This window comes from Euprymna scolopes, chromosome 35, assembly GCF_053919585.1.
Source record: "Euprymna scolopes isolate OS-2025 chromosome 35, ASM5391958v1, whole genome shotgun sequence".
Taxonomy (NCBI): Eukaryota; Metazoa; Mollusca; class Cephalopoda; order Sepiida; family Sepiolidae; genus Euprymna; species Euprymna scolopes.
Genome location: NC_136516.1, coordinates 59211473 through 59235336, shown reverse-complemented (window position 1 = coordinate 59235336; position 23864 = coordinate 59211473). Strand labels below are relative to the sequence as shown.

Below are 23864 nucleotides of genomic sequence, written 5' to 3'. Positions count from 1 at the left end.
GTTTGGAGCAATGGCTCTTCAACTTGGGATCGACAGTTTAGAGTGATGTCTATCATTATCACAGCATGATCAACATTCCTGAGTGGGCAATGAGTATGTGTTACACAATCCTCAGGAACTGTTGTCAGAAATAGATTCAGACGTGAGGCTTGCTGGTCCTGACGATCTGGGAGACGGGTCGAGAATGTTACTGTCTGTATCAAGGAATGGGATATAGCAAAGTTATAGATGACGCTACCAGCTGTGTCAGTGTAGTTAGAGAAGAAAAAACAATTTTTGTGGTGGGCGTTAAAGTCATGTATTTGGGCGCTAGTGTCAAGGGCGAGTGCTGCAACTATGTTGTCAGAGACAGTCCTGGGTTGATGGAGAGTGATAAAGAAAATACAGGTAGCCAATGCTATGTCGTAAAGTTTTTTTAAAACACATGAAGGCCTGGTCACCGGTCACCTGATTCTAGTTTAGATTCCCTAGACATGGAGAGGGTGTTAATATAGACTCCAAGTCCGTGCATGTGTCTGTCAGAATCCTTATGACAAATGGAAGATAATCAGACATGTTCAAGTAGTTAGATGGGATGGAGGATTACAAGTTAGTTTGACTTAGTTAGTGATAAGATATCCGGAGAGTTTGCTAGGAGAAATGATTTGACATCATCTAAGTTAAGTCCACGGATATTTGTAAATGCAAGCCTAAAGGGAAGAGAAGAATTCTGTGTGTGTATATGGTTTAAACGTTTTTTTTGTTTTTTTTTTGGGGGGGGGTTGAGCTGTCATTTCGTTTTATTTCGTAGTTTCAGATCTAGAGTGAGGGGTCAGGCAAAACGGATGTGCATAGCCACCATCATGCAATACAAATAGACCATCATCTACAGGAATGTGGCTCCTCATCTAGAGGTATGTGGTCTCAGGAATTCCCACCATGCGCGACATTGCCCTACAAACATCCCGATATTATACAACTGATGATAAAGCAGCCGCTCTAAGTGCTACCAAAGAGTTAGGGCCCCTGTACTCAGTGGCGGCTCGTGCCTAAGATTAGTGGGGGTACTGTTTTAAAGAAAATACCTATTGTTTTAATATTGTGTAAAAATAAAACAAGCATAAAAAATATAATTTATAGGTATGCACACATATAAAAATACAATAACTTAAAGGAATCCTTAATAGATGTAAATATTTTAGATATTTTACTTATTACATTCATTTGAAAGTAAACTCCATTTTTCTTGTTTTAATTTGTGAGAAAAGATTGATAATTTTCTCCTTAACTTCTGAATGACTTCTGAAGAACTTTTTTATCAATTGAAAACACTGCAAGTCCATTTAGTCTTTCGCAACCCATGTTTTTTTTTCTTCTTTTCAGAGTTGAAAAACAACGTTCTACCTCTGATGTAGTCATGGGAATTGTCAAGATAATTTTTATGAGTTTTGTGATTTCACTAAGAACATCGTTTAAATTGTTTTCCAAAATAAATTTCAGATCAATTACTTTGCAATATTCATGAATATCTGACCTACTATAAAATATTTCTAGCTCAGTTTCAAACTTTTCTTTGTCAATCATGGGATATGCTTCAGTTGTCAAGGATATCTCTTCTGTAGGTAGTTTTCTTCTTAAAACTAGCAAAGCTTATCTTGTAAAACAATTTAGCAAGTATTAAATGTTTAGTTGAAGAATATATGTCCGTTATATCAACAGATATATAGTCACACAGTTCTTTAGCTTCGCCCTTGAGTGTTTGTGAAGGATTTTCACAGTATTTGGTGTTTCTTATCTCTAAAATAGCAGTTTTGAAATTTGTTATGTATTCATTGACTTTATATATGCTAATTTCCCGAGAAATAATTTCAACATGAGACATAATTTTATGAAATAGCTCAAACCAAAATATGAAATTTTCATCGTTCAAATATTTCAGAATTCCTGTCGCTTCTGCAACGGTCCCATCTACATATGATGTTGACTGAAATTCAGTGACAGTTTTTTAATGCTTGAACATTTTCATGAACTCTATGTATGATAAAGTTCCACCTTGTGGCGGATGGATGTAGAATGCTTACATCCAGATGCTTCTTGAGAATGTGGTGATCTAGAAAAGAAAGTCGGAATAGCCAAAATGTTAGAGATAAATATTCTAGCATTTCGTGTAATGCTTGCCGCATTTCCTCATTATTAAATTAAGTTGATGCGCATAACAGTGAGTGAAATACGCATTACTATAAACTGCTTTTATTTTCACCTGAACACCAGCTTTTTTGCCTTTCATGACATTTGCATCATCAAATGTCTGAGCTATCAGTTTTTGGCGATTCCCTTATACGATTATATCTAATTGTTATAGAATACGTTTTGATATCCCATCAACGGTTGGGTTTCTGGAATAAAGAATCACCAAAAGCGTTCAAGTATTTTTTTCATCCAAGACATACCGTAAAACAATAATCATTTGTGTATGTTCAGACACATCTGTTGTATCGTCAGCCATGACAGCTACAAAGGAAGCTTTACTAATTTCTGCCCTTATTTCATCACGATATATTTGTAAAAGACAGTCAAGTATGTCATTCTGAATAGTCTTGGAAACACCTTTGAAGACATTACTGGTTTCTAAGTGATTCTTTCAATCTGGATCTAATTAAGATGCAAAATTTAAAAATCCTCTAAATACACTTGGATTTACTGAATCATCTGTTTCATCATGTCCTCGTAAGGGAGTTTCAAAGTTCCCACAAAAGAAAATACAATCAATTATTGTAGATAAAATTTCACGGTTCTTCTTAACATTCATGTTATGATGATAGATTGAAAGTCTGTAGGCCTCACTAAGTTTTTCTTTAATATTTATGGTCCCACAAATTGATAGGGAAACTACAGTGTCAACGTGCTTCTCATGCTTTTCAGTTCTATCTTTCATTTTGCTAATAGTTCTGAAACTATCTTTTGCCCACGTTACATCACTCCCTAACAACAAACAAGGAAAGCAGAACAATGCCTTTTTTAGTTCACAACCGCAAAGCAAACTTTTCCGTCGGTACCAGTAAAGCTACGAATATACACTTTGTTGTTGCTAATGCCTGGCTGAGATATTTGAATATCAGGCGTTGAACGGCTTCTTTTCTTAATTTCAACTTTATCATGGAGAGACAGCTGTGAAAACTCAATCTGTAGAAGTTCATTTACTGTTGCAGAAGTTATTTCTTGCAAGGATGCCATGGTTAAATTCTGTTTATATCAACTGTGTTGGGAAAGGTAAGTACTAGGTAGTCTATTAGTAGAATATCAATTAAGGTAGAAGGAATACAATGTTCATGTGATCCGCTTTTTTGCGATTCAACTGAACCGGAAGTTCTAACTGAGTTGAATCATACTTTTATAACTTTCAGGTCACAGATTTTTATTAACGAAAATAGTTTTACTATTTAACAACGGTTTTATTTATAAAAAGCTTGTTGTTAATTAAAAATAGGCTTGTCATTAAAATTGCTTTTTTTAATACAAATATTTTTAACTTTGCCATTATAAGTCGTCGAAAAAGGGGTAATACGCAAAAACATTTTAATAAAACACTATTTTAAATTGTGTACACTTTACAGAGTTATAAAAAAATATACAAATATATTTCTTTTAAACTTTACAGATTAAATAAAATTTTACGGGCTTTTTCCGCAGGCAAACAAACGAAAAACATTTTTTAAATACATTTTATTTACAATTTTTTTAATAATTTATTTTTTCATAAAAACAAAATCTTTGAAATTTACTTGCCTGCAAACGATGGTAAAGTTATGAGTTTACCATTTAAAAATGGTTTTATTGGATAACAGTTTTATTCAAAATTTAAAAATGTGTTTATAACAAAACTTTGTAAATAAAATATAGAATAAAAAAGTTTACATGTTTGTACTATGAGCAAACAAAAAAAATTTAAAGATTCATAATTTGATTTACAAATCTTTTTACAACTTTTTATATAAAAATAAAAACAAACATTGCTATTTACTATTTGCTTATTATAAAAACGGTTTTACTTACTCGTTTTGTTATTGCACATTTTAATTTAAAAAACTTTGTTCAAAGTGTAAAACTTCTTACATTGTACTCGTGGAAGGTAAATAAATGCTAAAGCTTATATATATATATATGTATATATATATATATATATATATAATGTGTGTATATATATAATGTGGGTGTGTGTGTATATATATATATATAATGTGTGTGTATATGTGTGTATATATATATGTATGTGTGTATATATATGTGCATGTGTATATATACAGTGCGTTACTTGCTTTATTGCAGATCATATTTTATTTAATAACTTTCTTAATACTAAACATAATTAATTCAAATTTTGTACAGCCATTGAACACACTTTGGCAGGTTAGTCTATAAAATTTTATCCAAATATTCGTACTAGTTCAAAAGTTATACCAATTTTCGAAAAAGATGAAATTTTTACTGTTTCTCGCTTTATTGCAGGAGTTCTAAAAATGCCTTAAAAAGTGACGATTGACTGCACCAGAGAAGAACAGGATAACCGCAGGTCTTGCAGAGGGTCTTACAATTCTCCAGTTATCAGAAGAACTTGGTAGAGATAAGAGAACTGTGGCTTCCTTTGTGGAGAAGCCAAAAATTTCACCACGTAAGGATAAGGGCAAAAGAAAGGTCATTTCTCCTCGTGACATGCAAAAAATAAGCAAAGAAGTCAATAAGGACCCAAATGACACCAGCAGGTCTATTTTTATAAAAGCTGGCGTTGCTGCAATGTCAAGAAAAACAAGATGTAGTATTTTAAACGAAATTGCAAGAAACGTAAAACCCATTTCAAAACCTCCTTTGAACCAAACCAACATGAAAAAACGCATAGCTTGGGCACAAAAATACATGAAAACAGACTTTCAACAAGTTTTATTCACGGATGAATCGAGAGCCACGCTGGATGGTCCAGATGGATGGGCTAAAGTTTGGAGTCCTAAGGGAGATCCTATGCCATATCGTATCAGGCGTCAACAAGGAGAGGGAGGAGTTATGTTTTGGGCTGGAATCGTTGGAGATGAACTCTTAGGACCCTTCAGAGTGCCTGACGGCGTTAAACTTACCAGCCAAACATACATCCAGTTTTTGGAGGAGCATTTGTCACCTTGGCTGGACGACCTTCCACTTCTTCGTCGTAGACGCCTTACTTTTATGCACGATAACGCTCCATCTCACGCTGCAAAAGCTACCAAATCCTACCTTGAGTCTCTGTGGATCAAAGACGAAACTCTCATGACCTGGCCGCCTTGTTCTCCTGACCTGAACCCAATAGAGAACTTTTGGTCAATTCTGAAAAGAGGGGTTTATGAAGGAGGACGGCAATTCACATCAAAGCATGCCCTTTGGAATAAAATTCTTGAAGTGTCTAGGACCATAACACCTTCTCAAATAAAAAAAACTAACCTCATCTGTTGATAATAGACTGTTTAAGGTGATTGCAAGGAAGGGAAATTATGTTGATAAATAATTCGTTTTTCGTTAAAATGTCACGCTTTGTGGGTTGTATTTGATTTCTATATGGTTATATATCTGTTATTGTTACTAATTTGAATTAAATTAACAAATAAATTCATAGTTTTATTACCTTTAAACTGTATTTTCAATACGTTGCAATAAAGCGAGAAACAGTAAAAATTTCATATTTTTCTAAAATTGTTATAACTTTTGAACTAGTAGGAATATTTGGATAAAATTTTATGGACTAACTTATCAATGTGTTTTCTATAGCTGTACAAAATTTCAGTTAATTACGTTTAGTAATAAAAAAGTTATCAAGGAAAATGTGATCTGCAATAAAGCAAGTAACGCACTGTATATGTGTGTATATATGTGTGTTTATATATGTGTGTGTATATATATGTGTGTGTATATATGTGTATATATATATGTGTGTATATATATATGTGTGCATATATATGTGTGTGTATATATATCATGTGTGTGTATATATATATATATGCGTGTATATATGTGTATATATGTGTGTATATAGATATGTGTGTTTGTGTGTGTGTATATATGTGTGTGTGTATATATGTGTGTCTATATATGTGTGTGTGTATATATGTGTGTTTATATATGTGTGTATATATGTGTGTATATATATGTGTGTGTACATATTTATAAATATATATATATATATATATATATATATATATAAGGTAAAAACATTTCTAACTAAAATGTATTTTAAAAGTAACATTTTCTTCGCTTTTCTACAGAAAAAAAATGTAAATATTTTTTTATCAAAGTGTAGTATCTGTTCTTCAGATGCTGCACTTCAATTTCTTGTTCTCTTTCAGTGGAGGAGAAATCCTTCACGACTGAGACAATTTTTATTTTTGTACCTTTTCTCCACGTTAAAAAACGACCCTGGTGTCTAACTCTGTCCCGTGGGGAGGCATAGTAAATAGGTACTACAAAGTAAATAGATTTCAAACTACTTAAAAACACAAACAAAATAAGCCATATAGGTAAAAAAAAAAAAAAAATAACATTAGTCGCGTTGGTAGATTCAAGGCTAAAATCCCAAGCACTTTTAATACAAAAAACAGTTTGGCATATTGTATATTTTTGTCTGCTTAAATCGCATTTTAAAGTGTGTGAATTTTTTTAAGGTGGAGATTTTATTTACAAGAACACGTTACACTTTTTAATAATAATAAAAAGAAAACATTTGTAAACAAGCCTCTTAAAAAAAAATAAGCGAAAACGCGCAAACACCGCATTTTACGAGCGTTTGGAACTGCGAAAACTACAGTTCCAAATTGGCTCATATCGACCGTCTAGATCGTTTTTCTATAGAAAAAAATGTAAATATTTTTTTCTTCTGTAAAGTTAAACTACTAAAAAATAAATAGATTTCAAACTACTTAAAAAAATAAAAAATAAAAATAAGCCATATAGGTAAAAAAAAAAAAAAATAACATTAGTCGCATTGGTAGCTTCAAGCACTTTTAGTTAAAAAAAAAAAAGTTTGGCATATTGTATATTTTTGTCTGCTTAAATCGCATTTTAAAGTGTGTGAATTTTTTTAAGGTGGAGATTTTAAACACGTTACACTTTTTAATAATAATAAAAAGAAAACATTTGTAAATAAGCCTCTTTAAAAAAAATAAGCGAAAACGCGCAAACACCGCATTTGGAACTGCGAAAACTACATTTTTTACAAAACACACACGATATTATTTTTTGGGCATTTTTGAAAAACTGTTAATAGTCTGTAATATCACCTTTCTTCTTAATAAGTTTTATCAATCTCTCTTCATAATGATCAAACATATGCACAATAACATCTCTACGTGTTTCTATTAGTTGTTTTTTGGTATCTAGTAGTCGCTCCCATAGTTGAGCCTCTTTCGTTAATTCAGGTCCATCATAGACAAGTTGCGCAAACATTTCCCAAACATTTTCCATTAAATTTAGATCTGGTCTTTTTGCAGGTGATTCCAAAGTATTCATATTCACTTTAGCCATTCATTCTTTCATGAGTACTCCATGGATGCTGCAATTTTCTTGCTGTGGATCGAAATCACTCCCCATCTCTCTTTGACTTTGACATATAGATGTTTGAGGTTCAGGTTTTGGACCTGTTCATCGTTACATGGGAAAAATTTTCTAGACAACTTTGTGGCATGCGTGGCACAGAAACTCAGGAATTTGCACTTCCATTTAGGAGGATGGACAATATAAACTCGGCAGCAATCTCCAATGGGCGTCAAGTCTTCTTTTGAATGCGTTTACCGTTTGTGCTTGTACAACTGCATCTGGGAGATCATTCCATGTGTTGACAAACCTCCGTGAGAAGGTCCCTTTGCGGACATCTAGCCTACAGTGTTTTTTTACGATTTTGAGGCTGTTCCCCCTGGTTGCACTGTTTTTGGTGATCTGAAAAGACGGCTTTCTTGTATCATAGATCCTATGGATGTACTTGTAGAGATTGATCATGTCACCATGATTTCTCCGATGCTCAAGAGTGGGCAGTCTCAGGGTTTTCAATCTTTCAGAATATGGCTTGTCTTTCAGTGATGTCAGCGGCTTGGTTGCTCAGCGCTGTACGTCTTCCAGATCACTGCATAAGGTCTTATGGTGCAGCTGCCAAACAGAGCGGCAATACTCCAAGATAGGATGCACAAGGCTCTTGTAGAGTTGCACAAAGACTGTATTCGAGAGGAAGTCAAAAGTACGGTGAATGATTCCGACAACTTTATTTGCTTTTGTGATGGATTTAGCTACATCTTCCTTAGAACTCAGTGTGTTGTCGATGTAGACGCCTAGGTCTTTCTCATAATCATGCTCTTCCAGTGTTATCACTCCAAGCGAGTTGTCTTTCAATGTGTATTTAGCCTCTGATCTCCTGCTCCCTAGTTTCAGGACACTGCATTTCTGTGGGAAAAAACGGAGCAACCAGTCCTGTGATCAGTTCTGTAAGTTATCTAGGTCAGCCTGTAGGCTCTCTTCTTACCCTTAATAGGGCTTTCTCGTCCAGCAACTGTTTGTGTTACAAGAAAAGGGCTGTCCCCTTTTCCTGTAAATAAGAACATTAGATAAGTGGAAAATGAGATTAGGATAAGACGAGACTCGAACCTTGTAAGGAAGGTTCAGAAATAGATTTAGAATTGGAATGTTAGAATTTCGCTATTGTTAAATTTTATATAAAATTGTTTAGATATGTTTGTTTGTAAAAATAATTAATTGTTCATTCTTTTATGAAAACTGAATTAAAAAGGTCAGCTAAAAAAGGAATGAACAATACAAATTAAAAATATATTGAAAAAATGGGTTAGGTTGAAAAATAGGTTAGTTTATAATTCTTTGTTTGCAGAAGTGTGTTTGGAGAACGTGTGCTGAGCCACGTGAGTTGGTCATGTTTTAGAATCACACATCTGACGTCATAGCAAAAAGGGAATTTCTCCATATAGGAGCTAATTTTAGTAAGATCAAGGCAGTCGGGCAGACAGGTTCGAGCTGTCAGCAAAGGCAGTCGGAAAGTGTTGACATGATCAGAGGAGGGTCCCTTTAGAAACGAAGGGAGAATATTTAACCATGTAGAAAGGAATTTGAATTCCTGACATCATCATCATTTCGACCGGTCAAATGAAATAAAGAACATCATCGATTTTTGTAACTGTTGTCTTCGTGTCGTCATTCAACAATTGAAGGTAATGTGTTAATCATCTTAATATGAACTTTGTATAACCTTCTTCCAAGTAATGTGTCCCCTCTCCATCATAAGTAATGATTTTCACCTCTGATGTAAAAAGAACTGATCAACCTCTCTTCTCGCTAATATATGTTATAAGAATCAACAGAACTATATGTATAAATGTCTTCTCTCTCTCTCCCCCTCATCATTGTTATATATATGTCCGTTGTCTCTCTCCAGTATGAATGTCCCCATCATATCTCTATCAATATGAAACCTCCTCTTCCTCCTCCCATCTGTCGTTTGTTCAGTACAACAGGCTCATCCCTTCTCGACCAAGTACACCATCCATCGGGCCCATCAAACTTGAAACACTTCTCATCAGTAAATATAACCTTCTTAAAGTCAACATATTTTGTTAACCACTTTTTAGCACTCTCCAGTCTTGCTTCTTTGTTGGCGTAATTTTTTATTAGCCTTTGCATACTTCAAACCAATCCTATGCAGCGTTCTTTGTACTGTTCGGACGTTTACATCCAATTCACATTTCTTCTTCACTTTTCTAGCTGTAACTTTTTCTCCAGATGTCAAAAACCATGTCACAGTCCTCTTCATTCTCCTTTCAGTCCTTTTGCCAATTGATCTTTTCCGTCCTCTCTTCTTTTTTCCGCTCGGAGTTTGTCTTCAGCCTGTATTCGACCGTTAATTTCGACAGCTTCAAACCCATGGTGATCCTTCTGATGCTGAGGCCATCTTCCCTCTTATTCCGTGCCAAACAAACAACTTCTTTTGAATGCATTTTACCTCATTAAACTTAATTGTTTTGCCAGTAGAATAGAACAGATAATTGATTCTAATGATGACAGCTAAGTGTACAAGCAGAAAATTTGCATACAGCTGTGACGTAATCCCCATTGAGGAGCTTTAGAACTATGCTGAGATAGCTTATCATTCCCGGGTGACGCCAGATAACCCAAGGATTTAAGATAGAGAAGATAAATATATATATTTTATTTCACGTCAAAATAGATATTGTTTGAAACCAGAGAAATATATGTTTTGCAGTTAAGTTGATGACAGGAAATTTCACGTATAACATTGTCTGGCCTTGGTGAACTCAAAGTCAGATGTCAGAACTGACATCTGACCTTGGCAGTTGTGGAAATTAGTAATTCAAATCCCAGGTTTGGGAATTGTACCTACGTAAAAACCTGAAGCTTTTTGCTGTTGTGGCGAAATCTGGGGAAATTTCTACCCCATCCACATACCTCACTATATATACGACTGTCATGCGAAAATTAGTCAGTTAGAGATGAGAGAGATTGCTTGTTGATTCGAGAAGAACAGACCGCATAGAGACGTGACCTCTCCACCCTCCTCATCCAACCGTCTGTCGCTGTCTGTGAAGAGATTTGAAACTCTGAAAGTGCTTACTGAGAAATGAATCATATTTGTAAAAACATTTGTACAGAACTTTGCGAAATTAAGCTTCAGTAGACTAGATACAAGTGTTTGTTGTCTTTTTGCCTGCGTGAGTTTGTTATTCGTTTTCAGCATACCAAATTCCATGTAACAACCTCAGAGAAGACTAAACGACATGAGCCGAGAATTCCAGATAAACAGAGGTCCTAACCATCTTCTCAAAGGAGGGGTTACACAGCAACATATACATGAACATAGCTCTTAATAAAATAGGATTTTTTGTCATGTCCAAAAAATAGTGTCGCACAAGTTTTTGCAAAAATCACCAAAAACTAAAATTATCAAAGCCAAACTAAAAAAATGATTACACTAATAGTGGATTTTCACTCCTCAATTACATACTTACAATCTCAAAAGTTTTTGGCGCTAGTAACCATCATGTTACATGATAAAAGGTTGTCCCCTTTTCATGTAAGAAATAGGGAATTAGTTAAATGTAAATATGAAATAGGATAGTCAAGGATTCGAACTTGCGAAGCTATACTTGGAATTGAAAATTCCAATCATAAATACAGAATGTTATTGAAATAAAGAATGTGGAATTGCAATTGTTTAGCTTACATATCTGTATATGGAAAAGGAATGTAATAATGAAATTTGTTTCTGTGAAAATTAAAATAAGGAATTTAATCGTCAATTGAAATTGTAAACATATTTTGTAAAGAGGTTATTTGAAAAATAGGTTACTGAACTCGGGGTCATGTCAAGTTTGGCAACGTGACGCATGTCATCCAACGTGATTTATGAGCACATGTTTCATCATGCGATGATGTGACGAGTTCTCAATATAGGTAGAGTTTTTAGATGCAGTCTGGGAGGAGAGTCGGAGAGAAGCAGAGAGATTCAGACCAATTCTCCGTTAGAATCAAGGCACCCTCTAGAAGTGAGAGGGTTTTAGAAATAACCATGTAACAACTTTGAATCCCTGAGATAAAATCATGTCTGACCGGTCGAAGATGAAATAAAGGACGTCAACATGTGTTTTTTGGGGGGGGGGTTTACCCGGTGGTCATAACTTATCAAGGCCTGGAAGCCACTCAGGGATAAGGGTTATTGCAAGTACAGTACGTTAGTGTGGAGATTTGATGAAGTGTTTAATTAAGGGGGCGGTTCATTAGGAATTTGTTAACATTGGACTTGAACACATCCGAGTTGTAGTCAGGTGGGAAGCAGGCAGACGGAACAGAGTTCCACAGGCGTGCAGTTCTAAGAAAGAAGCTTTGTTCATGGAATCCACGTTTTGATTTAGGCACAGATAAAGAGTGGGGGAAATTTTTCTCAGTGGATTCAGCTAGACGGGTGTTTTTCATGAAAGATTGGCGAGGGGGGACCAGAGATTGGAGTTCAGACGAGCACCTGCCATGGAAATAACGATAAAACAAGGATAGGCTCGCAACGTCTCTTCTGTGGGAGAGAGGTTGCAGGGTAGAGAAAAGGGCATCCCCCACTAAGCCACGAAGTCTATTTTGTACTCTGTCAAGGCAGGATAGGCTGTTTTGTATCTGCGTCTCCGTGTTGTTATTCAACAGAAAAGGTATTGTCCATTTATAAGAACTTTGTGAAAATCATCATCTCAAAAATAGTTAAAAAATATACGTATCAATATTTATAGAAACACTCCCGTTCATACAGAACTGTCTCTTTATATATACCTGTTTATGTCTCCAATATGCTATCTCTTACAACATGAACATCTTAAGACATATGAACACTCAACACATGAACCCTCCCTCCTAAGACTCTAATCTCTCTCACTAAGACTGTCCTAAGACGAACAACAACAATACAGAATATACGTCATCTTAATACCACCAGTATATAACATACGCACATATTTGGTACTTTCTAATAATAACACCCACCACATAACAACCACCTTGAAGTACTTTTTTCAAAGTGTCCAAAAAATATTGTCAGGCCCCTATAATAGCTTGTCTATAACCCATACCCTCACACAGACAGTAATGTTTCCAACTCACCTACCAGGTCATGAGCCTCAGCAGGCTTCACTTCTAGACCTTCACTACAGTACCTGAGGATTGTGTGACTAGTGCCCACAGTCCACTTGAAAATGCAGACCACCTAATGGTATCAGTTGACATCACATTTAAATCCCAACCTCAAGGTGAGGAATCATTGCTCAAAACAAGGTACTACAACAGGGCTGACTGGGAAACCATTAGAGAACACATACGTGATGCCCCATGGACCAATATCTTCTCACTTCCTGCTGAACATTGTGCCAATGAGAAAACTGAATGGTGCAAAGCGGGCATTGAAGCACGTTCCCATATGCAGCCCCACTTACCGCCATAGTTCACTATAGATTGTTCAGCTGCTATTGCACAAAAACAGCATGCATTCTGCCAGTTTGTACGCCATAAGGCAAATACAAATAGGCAAAATTTCGTAGATGCTAGAAATCATTATAAGAGAGAAATAGCGACAGTTAAAAGAAAGCATGCTGAAATAATCAGGGAATGCATAGAATCACAAAAGATAGGAACTCGTGATTTCTGGAAAATCTATAATTGTGTAGTGAATAAAGGACAATCAGTAATGGCAATGGAGAAGGTGGAACTGCTTGCCCGGTAATTCGCCTCCAACTCCACCTTAGAGCCAACAAACAACTCCCTCCCAAATTTCTCTATGCGGATTGAAGCCACATCAAATGATGTAAAAATCATTCTTTCTCATGTCCGCAATATCATAAAAAACTTAGAAACCTCAAAGCGTGGAGGCCTGATCTCATCCCTGCTATACTAATTAAGAAATGTTCAGCTGAGCTAGCCCCCATACTTACCATAAATGCCTTGCAGAATCTTGCTTCCCTAATAGCTGGAAGATGGCTTCTGTGGTACCAGTGTACAGGAATACTGGTTAAAGAACAGACCCTTTCAATTATCGTCCCATTAGTCTCTTCCTCCTCTTCGCTAAAATCTTGAGACCTTAATTAATCAAGCCACCTCACAAAAGCAAAACTTCTCTCTGACAAACAGTATGGATTCAGGTAATGTTCTACTGCAGATATTTTAACATTCATCTCTGAACACATTTACCATGTACTGGATAGGGCAGGTGAAGCCATAGCTGTAGCCCTTGATATATCCAAGGCCTTTGACAAAGTCTGGCACAAAGGGCAGCCAATGAAAATTAAATCATACATTATAACTGGACATAAATATAATTAGATCCATCTTAGACCATTGACAGATATACATCCAAGCAGCATAACATTAATGCGGGAGTGCCCAAGGGGTCGATCCTTGAACCATTATTATTCCTGATATTTATAAACGACCTCCCTGATAATATTTTGTCCGAGATGGGTATATATATATATATATATTTTTACTCATGTTCACCCCTTACAAGGCATATCGCCACTTGGACATAAGGGGCTACTATTTGGGGTCATGTCTAGGAAAGATTAACAAGATATTTATTTATGTTACATTTAAACTTCTGCATATCAGTACAGCCAGGAAAGTAGGCAGCAGGAAGGGAATTCCAAAGTCTAGCTGTTCAAGGAAAGAAACTATTAGAATAGAAAGCTTTCTGGCATTTAGGGGCAACAACAGTGAGGAGGTGAGATCTTATTGCTAAGCAGGTTTGTCGGGGATATGTAAGTCGAGGGGGTACAAGTGAAACAAGTTCATTAGAACACATCCAATTAAAATATTTGTAAAACACAGTGATGCAACATTTCAGCGATGAGACAGAGGCTGGAGCTTAGTTGCTAAAGTGGGGCTGATTACATTGACAACTCTTTTTGGACTTTATCTAAAAGGGAGAGGCTAGTGATAGATGCACCAGCCCAGATGTGACAACAATACTCCATGCATGGGTGAATGGTGGCCTTGTAGAGGTACCGAAAACTCTTAGGTGTGAGTAGTCTTCTAGCTCGAGAGGGGGAACCCACCTTCTTTGCAGTAGCCTTTGCAATGTCTTATGTATTTGTTCCAGTTCATATTGCCTGTAAATGTTAGGCCAAGGAATTTGCTAATGATACAATGCTCTATAACATGCGTGAGAGAATGGATGTACATAAATCTAAGACAATGGCAGAATCGTTAGAAAATTATGGACTGGGGCTGCAAATGGATGGCAACATTTAATGCTAGTAAAATTAAGCTGCTCTCCTTTAAGAATTACAAGACGCCTCTCGAACCACCTATATCGATGAAAAATAACACCATACCTGAGAATTTTACCTTCAAATTCCTCGGTCTAACATTTGCAGGCAATATAAACTGGAACAAATACATAGAGGACATTGCAAAGACCGCTGCAAAGAAGGTGGGTTCCCTCTATTGAGCTAGAAGACGATTCACACCTGAGAGTATTCTGTACCTTTACAAGGCCACGATTCGCATACCATGCATGGAGTATTGTTGTCACATCTGGGCTGGTGCATCTATCACTAGCCTCTCCCTCTTAGATAAAGTCCAAAAAAGAATTGTCAATCTAATCGGCCCCACTTTAGCAACTAAGCTCCAGCTCTTGTCTTATCGTCACAATGTTGCATCTCTCTGTCTGTTTTACAAATATTTTAGTGGAATGTGTTCTGATGAACTCGTTGCACTTGTGCCCCCTCGCCTTAACAAACCTACTTAGCAATAAAATCTCACCCCTCACTGTCAAGGTCCCTAGATGCCAGAAAGCTTTCTATTCTAATAATTTCTTCCCTCGAACAGCCAGACTTTAGAATTCCCTTCCTGCTACTTGCTTCCCTGGTCGTACTGATATGAAAAAGTTAAAATGTTACATAAACCAACATCTTGTTAATCTTTCCTAGACATCGTCCAAAATAGTAGCCTTTTATGTCCAAATGGTGATATGCCTTGTTGAGGGTGAGTAAAAAATAAATAAATAAAGCTGGTAGAGTGTATTATGTGAGTATATTTATCAGACAAGCGAATGTTAAACGTGAAAAATTATATACATGAAAAGTAATTATAAAATGCTGATTAGATGTGGTAGACTGGTACATGGATCTGCAGAATAGATTTCTACATAGGAGTCAAAGAGTTGGGAGTCGGAGTCAGAGTCGCAGATATCAAAGAAGTCGGAGTCGGAGTTGGCATCCTAGGAATTCTAGGAGTCGGACTTTTACCATCCGACTTCGCAACCCTGATTATCACAATGTTTTTTTTGTAAATATTTTGTCTTATTCATATTTTAATTATTAATTCCTCATATTCATTTTGAGTACCATATATCACACATGGTCATAATCCAACTGCATAAAATAAAACAAAGTCAATTTAATTAAATAACATTTTTTATCATTGCTTTTTTTTATTTTACAAATTACATTTTTTTAATTTAATCTCTTATTATTCTGAAATCATATGATTTTTTTCCTTTTATTTACTAAAACAATCACAAATGAGCATTGCAAAATATTATACAAATATCATTTTTATGAAATGAAAATTTTAAAGAACTAAAACGGTATAATAATGAATTGAACAATTTCAGAAAAATATTCATTTTGAAATGTTATTCTATGGAGTCTGATTAACATTAAAAAGGAAAATATATTTACAAAAAGATATTAATTTTGCTACAGCATGATCTGCAAAATTTCTCGTTTTTAATTTCTTCATAATATATTTTAAAAATTAAATCAAACTTAATTAAAAAAAAATGATCATACATAAACAACTTTAAAAATAAATCCATCATCTTTCAAATACACACAAAAAAAACGAGTACAGAAAAAAAAGTAGCTAAATATTTGAAATGTAAACAAAGATAGCTTTGTTTTCAGTACAGAAAAAAGCCATCTTGAAGAAATCATCAATGATTTTAGAATAGAAAAAATATTTTATAATTTAGTGTCAGTTTTGTTCTTTTGTAGTCAAAGCAAATGTTCTATCAAGTAATCAACTTACAAAAATGTTTGAATAGTGAAATATCACTTTTTCAGATATATAGGTGAGCCCAAGTCCCTATTTACTTGGTTTCCCATGAGGATACAGTTAGATAGATTGATCTTTTTATGTGGGGAAAAATCCAGCTTCTAAAAAAAGTACTTTGGATTAGGACAAAAATAAAAATTGCCTCAATCTAGAAGGATGTCTCTTATGAGCCAAAGTTGTTTGCAAAGAAGTGTTTGTGTTATTTCTACACTTTAGAGCTGATTATATTTTTCATTTATTCACAAAAAAAAAAAAAAATAAATAACAGGAAAAATTCACTATGATTACATTGAATTGACGTGCTCAAAATTAACAGGATTCCAAACCTCATTGTAATCTCATTTTATAACATGTTAAACTTATTGCTTTTGATTTCATTTCTATCTGCTTCCAATTTCAACATCAACACTTTTTCATCCCCCCCGCAAATCTACTTTAGAAATGGCCCTTGAGTTCTGTCTAGTTTCTTAGAAAAATAAAAACTATTTTTTAATTTATTGAATTTTTTGTTAAAAATTTAAAAAAAAAAAAAAAAAAAAAAACGCTTTTCTGAATTTTATTTATGTGTTAAAAGAAAAAAAAATGAGGACAACTTAAATATTTATAAAATAAAATTAGATAATTTTATTTAGTAAAAATAAACCATGAAATTTTTAACAAAACTTTTTGACAGAATAAAAAGGCGATGTAGGCAGAATTGAGCTTTTCCATTTTCAAAAGCATGGAATTCCATAAAACTTACTTTTGAACTCACATTCCTTAGTATATTTATAAAAAAAACAAACTATTGAAATTATTAATATTTCTTAATATAGACATTTCAATCAATGTGGCCTTTCTCAGTGTATAGTATGTTGAATGATAAATATATTAATAAATGTAAAAAAAATATTTTTAAACCCAAAAATTTATTTTTACATTTTAAGAACATAAATCTTTGTATGTCTACGATTGTTAAAAATAAAAAATTAACGGATGTTGCCATTGTGTAAGATTTTTATAATAAAAAAAAAGATCAAATAAAAATACTTTTATTGGAGATGATCTTACATGATTAAAAAAAGTGTGTTGCAACCCATTAAAATACTTCTTTTAAACAATCGTAGACATACACAGATTTGAAATTGTTATATATAAAAATAATTATTTCAAAAATATAAAAAGTGAAAACATAAAAATGTGGAATATGCATATTTTTAGAATGTTTTCCTAAATACAAAAATCAGAAAGTTCTATTGATGGAAATGTTGATTAATGAACAATAGATGAAAAAGTTACTGCAATTTTAAAGTGATATTAAATACACCGGTGAAAGGTGTCTTGCAGTATATATATATAGAGAGAGAGAGACACACACGCACACACACAAAGACAGACAGAGACAGAAATAAAAAGGAACAAAGCAAGTTATGTGTTCATCAACGTTTCGTCTTTATTGCGAGACTAAAGACAAAACGTTGATGAACACATAACATTTTGTTGGAATACTATTTCCATTATTGTTATCATATATCTATATATATATATATATATATATATATATATATATATATATATATAGATCATACTTGAATGGTCACATTGATAAAGATGATTGCCTTTGAATGCGTTTGTTTCTTTAGTTACATCTGCTTGCAAATGAGAAAATCAAATCAAAATATTGAAAAGAAATATCATTGTAAAGTGAATATCACAGAAAAGACGGCATTTATTTTAATGAAGTATTTTTTGGGAGTTTCATCCTAACCAGCTTTAAACAAATGAATCAACCTAAACAGAGATGCACATATAAATGGCTAAGGCTTTTTTTACCATTTGTTTGCAAACAAGAAAAAATATTCAGTATCAAACAACAGATTTACTGAATAAAATGCCATTTTTACTTTGATTTCTTCATTTAAAAGGAAGAAAATTTTATGGATAAAAAAAATGTTGGATTGAAGTGAGATTTCAAGATGCCAACATAGCTGGTGCAACTTCCTTCTTTTTCGGCTTTTTCTCTGGTATTTTTTCTGAAAAAAAAAAAAAAAAAAGAAAAATGATGACAATATAAAACTAAAGTCATGATCATCTCAGATCCATACAAAATATTTACATAAAATGAATAACTGAATATTACTTATAATTTAGGATAAAATTAATTTGAAATGTTGGTTGGTTTTACAGCATATCAACCTTAGTGGTCATTTAATGCTGAAGTCCATTTCTTTTTTTTTTTTTTTTTTTTAAACAATTTTGGTTATATAACTATAAATTATAACTTTTATGCATCCAGATATCTGGTGTTCAGTGTCTAAGTTTATATAATTAAATAAGGTACTATTTTTTTTTTTTTTTTTTAATTTTGTTGAGTAACCTTCTTTGTTGAGTATCTTCAGATATTTGAGAAAGGTAGTTAGATCTACATGTGAGTATGTCCTTTAAAATTTTTTCATTATATAGATTTAGGTGGCTTATTTTCAGGTCTTCACATCTTGTCAGTATATGATTGAGTGTGTATGGCTCCTGGCAGGGTATACAAAGTGGGGCTTCCTCTTTTTTGTGTAGGTAGGAGTGTGTGATAGAGATATGACATATTTGGAGTCTTTTTGGTATAACTTTTTCCTTTCTGGCCATTCTTTTATTTGGTTTCTGTTTTCCATGATTTAGTACAGTTTGTTTTTAGCACAGCAGCTCCATGACTCTTGCCATGTATTTCTAATATATTTATTAATAGTTTGTTTTAAATAAAGGATCTTATCTTTTGTTGAGGGTCAATCTTAATGCTGCTTTTAGTGCTTTGTCAGCTTTATTGTTATCGTTTATGTTAGTATGACTTTATGTTTTTATTTTGGAAATATCAGCTCTATTTAGGATTTTGGTGATTACTGAGTTCATTGGTCTCCTGTTTCCGGTGTTATAAGTACTGATCTGGCATCTGAACAGATAATGAATTCTTTATCTTTAGAAGATTCTATAAGGTCAAGTGCCATATTAATAGTTGATACTTCAGCACTGTACTTGTGCTGGTCAAAAAAATAGAACATCATGTTTTTTAGCGCTAAATTCTTATTGAGGATGATCTGTGAGATGTAATTGTTGCTAAAATATCCTTTCATACTAAACTAACTGAAATAGTTGTTTTACGACAATGTTTTTCATATCAATTGCAATGTCAGTTTTTGAATATTTCGTGTTTCAAAATAATAGACCAAGGCAGGTAAACAAAATAGTTTTTTTTATAAATACAGAAAATTAATCATGTAGCAGCACCTTTTGCCTTGATAACAGCATCAATTCACATGGAATCAAAAAGCTTCTTGCAATCCTGCGTAGACACTGAATCCCATGTGTTCTGGATTGCAATCTTCACGGTTGCAAGGGTAGTAGGTTTTTCTTTTCGGAGCCTCCTCTTCATCTGGTCCATAAGGCTTCAATAACGTTCAAATCTGGCGAGTTTGCTGGCCATTCAAGAACAGGGATCAATCGTTCTCAGAGTCAGGAAGACGTGGTGTTGACAGAGCGTGCCAGTGCCAAATCATGTTGAAAAATGATGTCTGTAGCCTCCCTGTCAAACTGGTTATCCAACACTGGCAGTAAATTAGCTTCCAGGATATATTGGTACACTTTTGCGTTTACAGTTCCTTTGATGAAGCATAAATTACCAACACCTTTAGCACTCATACAGCCCCAAACCATGCAAGATTGCGGGAACTTCACAGACTTCTTAACGCATTCTTGGTTATACTGTTCCGTGGTTCTTCGCGAAACACCTGGCCCTTGGTCGCCGAAGGAGATACAAAATCGAGACTCATCTGAAAAACAACTGCTCATCAAACCTGGACTGCAGACAAATGGTGGCGTGTGACCTAGGTATGATTGGCAAGCCTCCTCCTCTTAAAACCTTTAGCCCTAACAATAACGCCGTTGTAGTGGCAAGCTCCTCAAACAAAGTTCCTTAGTAAGCTACATATAATTGTCTAAAAAAAAAAAAAAAAAAAAAATCCTTCCTTAAAGAAAAGTGCACCCTTTATCACCCATAAAAAAAATAAATTAGTCAACTGTCCTAAAACGCTAGAATGGTCTCGAAATGGTGAATTATTTTATATTAAATTTATGTGAAACTAGCCCCTGCTCTAAATTCTAAAATTGTTTTTTTTTGTTTTGTTTCTATCAAGTCTTCAGGGTGTTCACACATAATTTTCCTTAGCTCTATCATTAACCCAAAGTCAGAGTGGCAACTTCCCCATCCTCTCATAATTGCACAAAGACCCTCTTAAAACCACACATAATCGTCGTTAGAAAAAAAAGTGGGGGGGAACAAAGGATATATCTCCGACAGGAAAAAAACTGGATTTTAAAAATTTAAAAAGATTCTTTCTTAGTTCATCAAGCTCTTTCTATAGATACCAATATTGAAATATTTTAAGGCATTTCAATTTTTTTCATGTGTATTGTTATTTTAAATAGTTACTCATTGATTGAACCTTGCAAAGGTTATTATGTTATTATTTGGTGCGTTTTGAGTTAGCAAGCTAGTGGGGAAGTGGAGGAGGAAGAAGAAACAAAAGGAAAAAGAGGGGAGGAAGGAGGGAGGGTTGTTTTTGTTTTGGGGCTTTGCAGAACATGGTTGAGTTGTGCTTTTTTGAAGGAAAAACAATAACATTTATGTGCAATGCATTTTAGTCAGGAAGTCACTATTTTTCAGACAGCCTGATTTGATAGAACTATGAAATGTAATGGCAATTTAACATTTGTTACTTCAGAATAAATCTTGAAGAACATCTTGATTTTAGAGTAGAAAAGACTTTATAATTTTGTATGGAACTGTTTTTCCATTTTATCTTTTTATTGAATTCATATTTTTTAATGCTTATCATATTTAGTCATGTATAATAGGATTTTATGTTCTTTCAATTATCATGGCGGGATTTTGGAGGTGGTTGTTTGTGAATAGTATTTATGTTTATTTTTGGGGTCAGTTCTTTAGTTTGTAGACTGAATGGTTTGATTGTTTTTTTTTTTCCCCCCAAATGAGGTTTTGCATTCAGAACTGGAGATACAGTCATATGCTGGGTTTAGTGGATTTGAAGATATTTTGGTAAGATATTGGAGAGTTAGTTTTTCATTTCTTACTAGTAGGGCTTCATTAGACTCTACATTCTAAAAGCGCTGGGTGCAATTCTCAATCCTTGGTGGTGGATTGTTTCAAGTTTTTTTAAGTATGTACATCTTGCTGCTCCATATATAAAGGCTCGATAGTCCAACTTGGATATCACTGTGGAGTGGTACAGTTTAAATAGCATTTGCTTATTTGCTCCCCAATCAATGTGATTTACTATTTTTAATAAGTTCATGGTTTTGTTACAGTTTTCCCTTAAGTAAATGATATGGGTGATGAAACTTTTTGGTCAAATATAATCCCTAAAAATTTATATTCATCAACTACTTGTGTTGATTTTTATTCAATGTTAGCACTGAGTCATTTTGCATTTTTCGGTGGTTACAAAAGTGTACTCATTTCATTTTAGTTTCTGAGAATTTGAAACTGTTTTCTTTTGACCATTTTGTTATTTTGCTTAGTCAACGTTGGGTGTTTACACTCTATGCATGTATTTGGATGTACAGAATATTAGACAATCAAGTGCACGGTGTGCTCCTGTAGATTTTGAACAATATTTTTATGTTATAGAGTGTTACAATAAAGATACTTTCTTGTAGTACTCCATTTTCTTGTTCAGAGAATGTTGCCTCTATTCTTACATTAAAATGTATGCTTTGTAGAAAGTGCTGGATGAATATTTACATTCTTCTTTTCAGTCCTAATTTTTTTAGGTCGTTTATAACTGTGCTTCCACATGGTGTCATATGCCTTATCAATGTCAAAAAATATGGCTACTTAGTTTTATGAAGGCCTTCCTTATAGATGTTTCCAGTCGAATCAAGTGGTCATTTGTGCTTCTGTGTTTGCAAAACCCAGATTGGTATTTGAGTATTAGATTCTTTGATTCTAGAAACCAGATTAGTCTGGTATTTATCATTCTTTCCAATGTTTTCAACATAGTTTGTTAATGCTATTTGTCTAAAGTTTGATGACCAAAAAGTTTGGAGATTGGAATTATTGTGGCCTGCTTCCAGATTTGGGGGAATATTCCCAGCATACCATATTTCATTGTATATCTTGAGTAAATATTTCATTGATAATTTTGGTAGATTTTTCAGAAAATTGTATCATATTTTGTCAGCTGTTTCTGCTGTATTGTGGGTTTTAAATAGGGATTCTCCTATTTCTTCTGAAGTGAAGTTTTGGTTATAATTTTTCGCATTTTAAGATTTAAAATCCAGGTTTTTCATCTCTTCAATTATTTTAATATTTTTAAATCTTTCTGTTTGGTTTTCAGAAAAGGAGACTTCGGCAAAGTTTTCAGCTATTATGTTGACTATGTCCTCCTTTTTAGTAAATATCTGTTTTTGACCAGATGTTTTATAGTTATTTTTCACTTCTATTTACCTAATCTTGTTCCATACACTTTTGATCTTTGTGCTTATTTTGGAATGTTGTAGTTGTGCCAGGTGTTTTGTTAGGATTCTTTAATAGTATGTTTTGCTATAGCTCTAATTTTAAATTGATTTAAATTTCCTGATGTTGGGATTTGTTTAAAATTCTGTAGTGCATTTGTGGATAGCTTCTTTGCATTCTTCAGTAAACCATGGTTGATTTTCAGATGTTTTTATTTCCTATGTTTATGAGGGCATTTGGAAAAGTAGGTTATGTGATCATCATCATTATTTGTTTGTGCTATTAGAAGGAATTGATATTGTTTCTGAAAGTTGTCCCCAATTAGCTTTTTTAGGTTCCAGCATGGTGTTCTGTTTTTCCAATATTATTAGGAAACGATCACTCGTGCATGTGTCACCGTATGTTTTCCAATTGTAATCCAAGTATATCAATGAGTTGCATAAAATAAAATTTATGACTGAATAGCTACCCATTGCCGGCTGTAGGTGTGTGTGTGTGTTGCTGGATAGAGGATGAATTGCTGCTTTCCCATTATTTACTACACTGTTGTAAATTTTCCAGAAATCATGAGTTCCTAATATCTGTGCTTCACCGCATTTTTTATTTGTTTATTTTATTTATTTTACTTTATTTAATTCTAATTTATTTTAAGCTTTTTGTTTTCTTTTATTCTTTGGCAATCATGATATTTCTAAGCATTAGAGACATGATGTTATTATACTAAAAAAAAAAAAAAAAAAAAAACCCTTAACTTCACGTTTTAATCAAT

At 33.8% G+C, this 23864-nt stretch overlaps 1 protein-coding gene across 1 annotated transcript in view; it reads right to left on the bottom strand.

Annotated features, from left to right (window-relative positions):
• Nucleotides 1-18275: 18275 nt before the first annotated feature.
• The window catches only part of LOC145259871 (charged multivesicular body protein 6-A-like), a 108595-nt gene continuing 103006 nt past the window's right edge, over nt 18276-23864 (bottom strand). Inside the window, exon 8 of the mRNA XM_080117746.1 lies at nt 18276-18608. Coding sequence (XP_079973872.1) covers nt 18547-18608 — 62 coding nt within the window. The 3' untranslated portion in view covers nt 18276-18546. The remainder of the gene's footprint in view (nt 18609-23864) is intronic.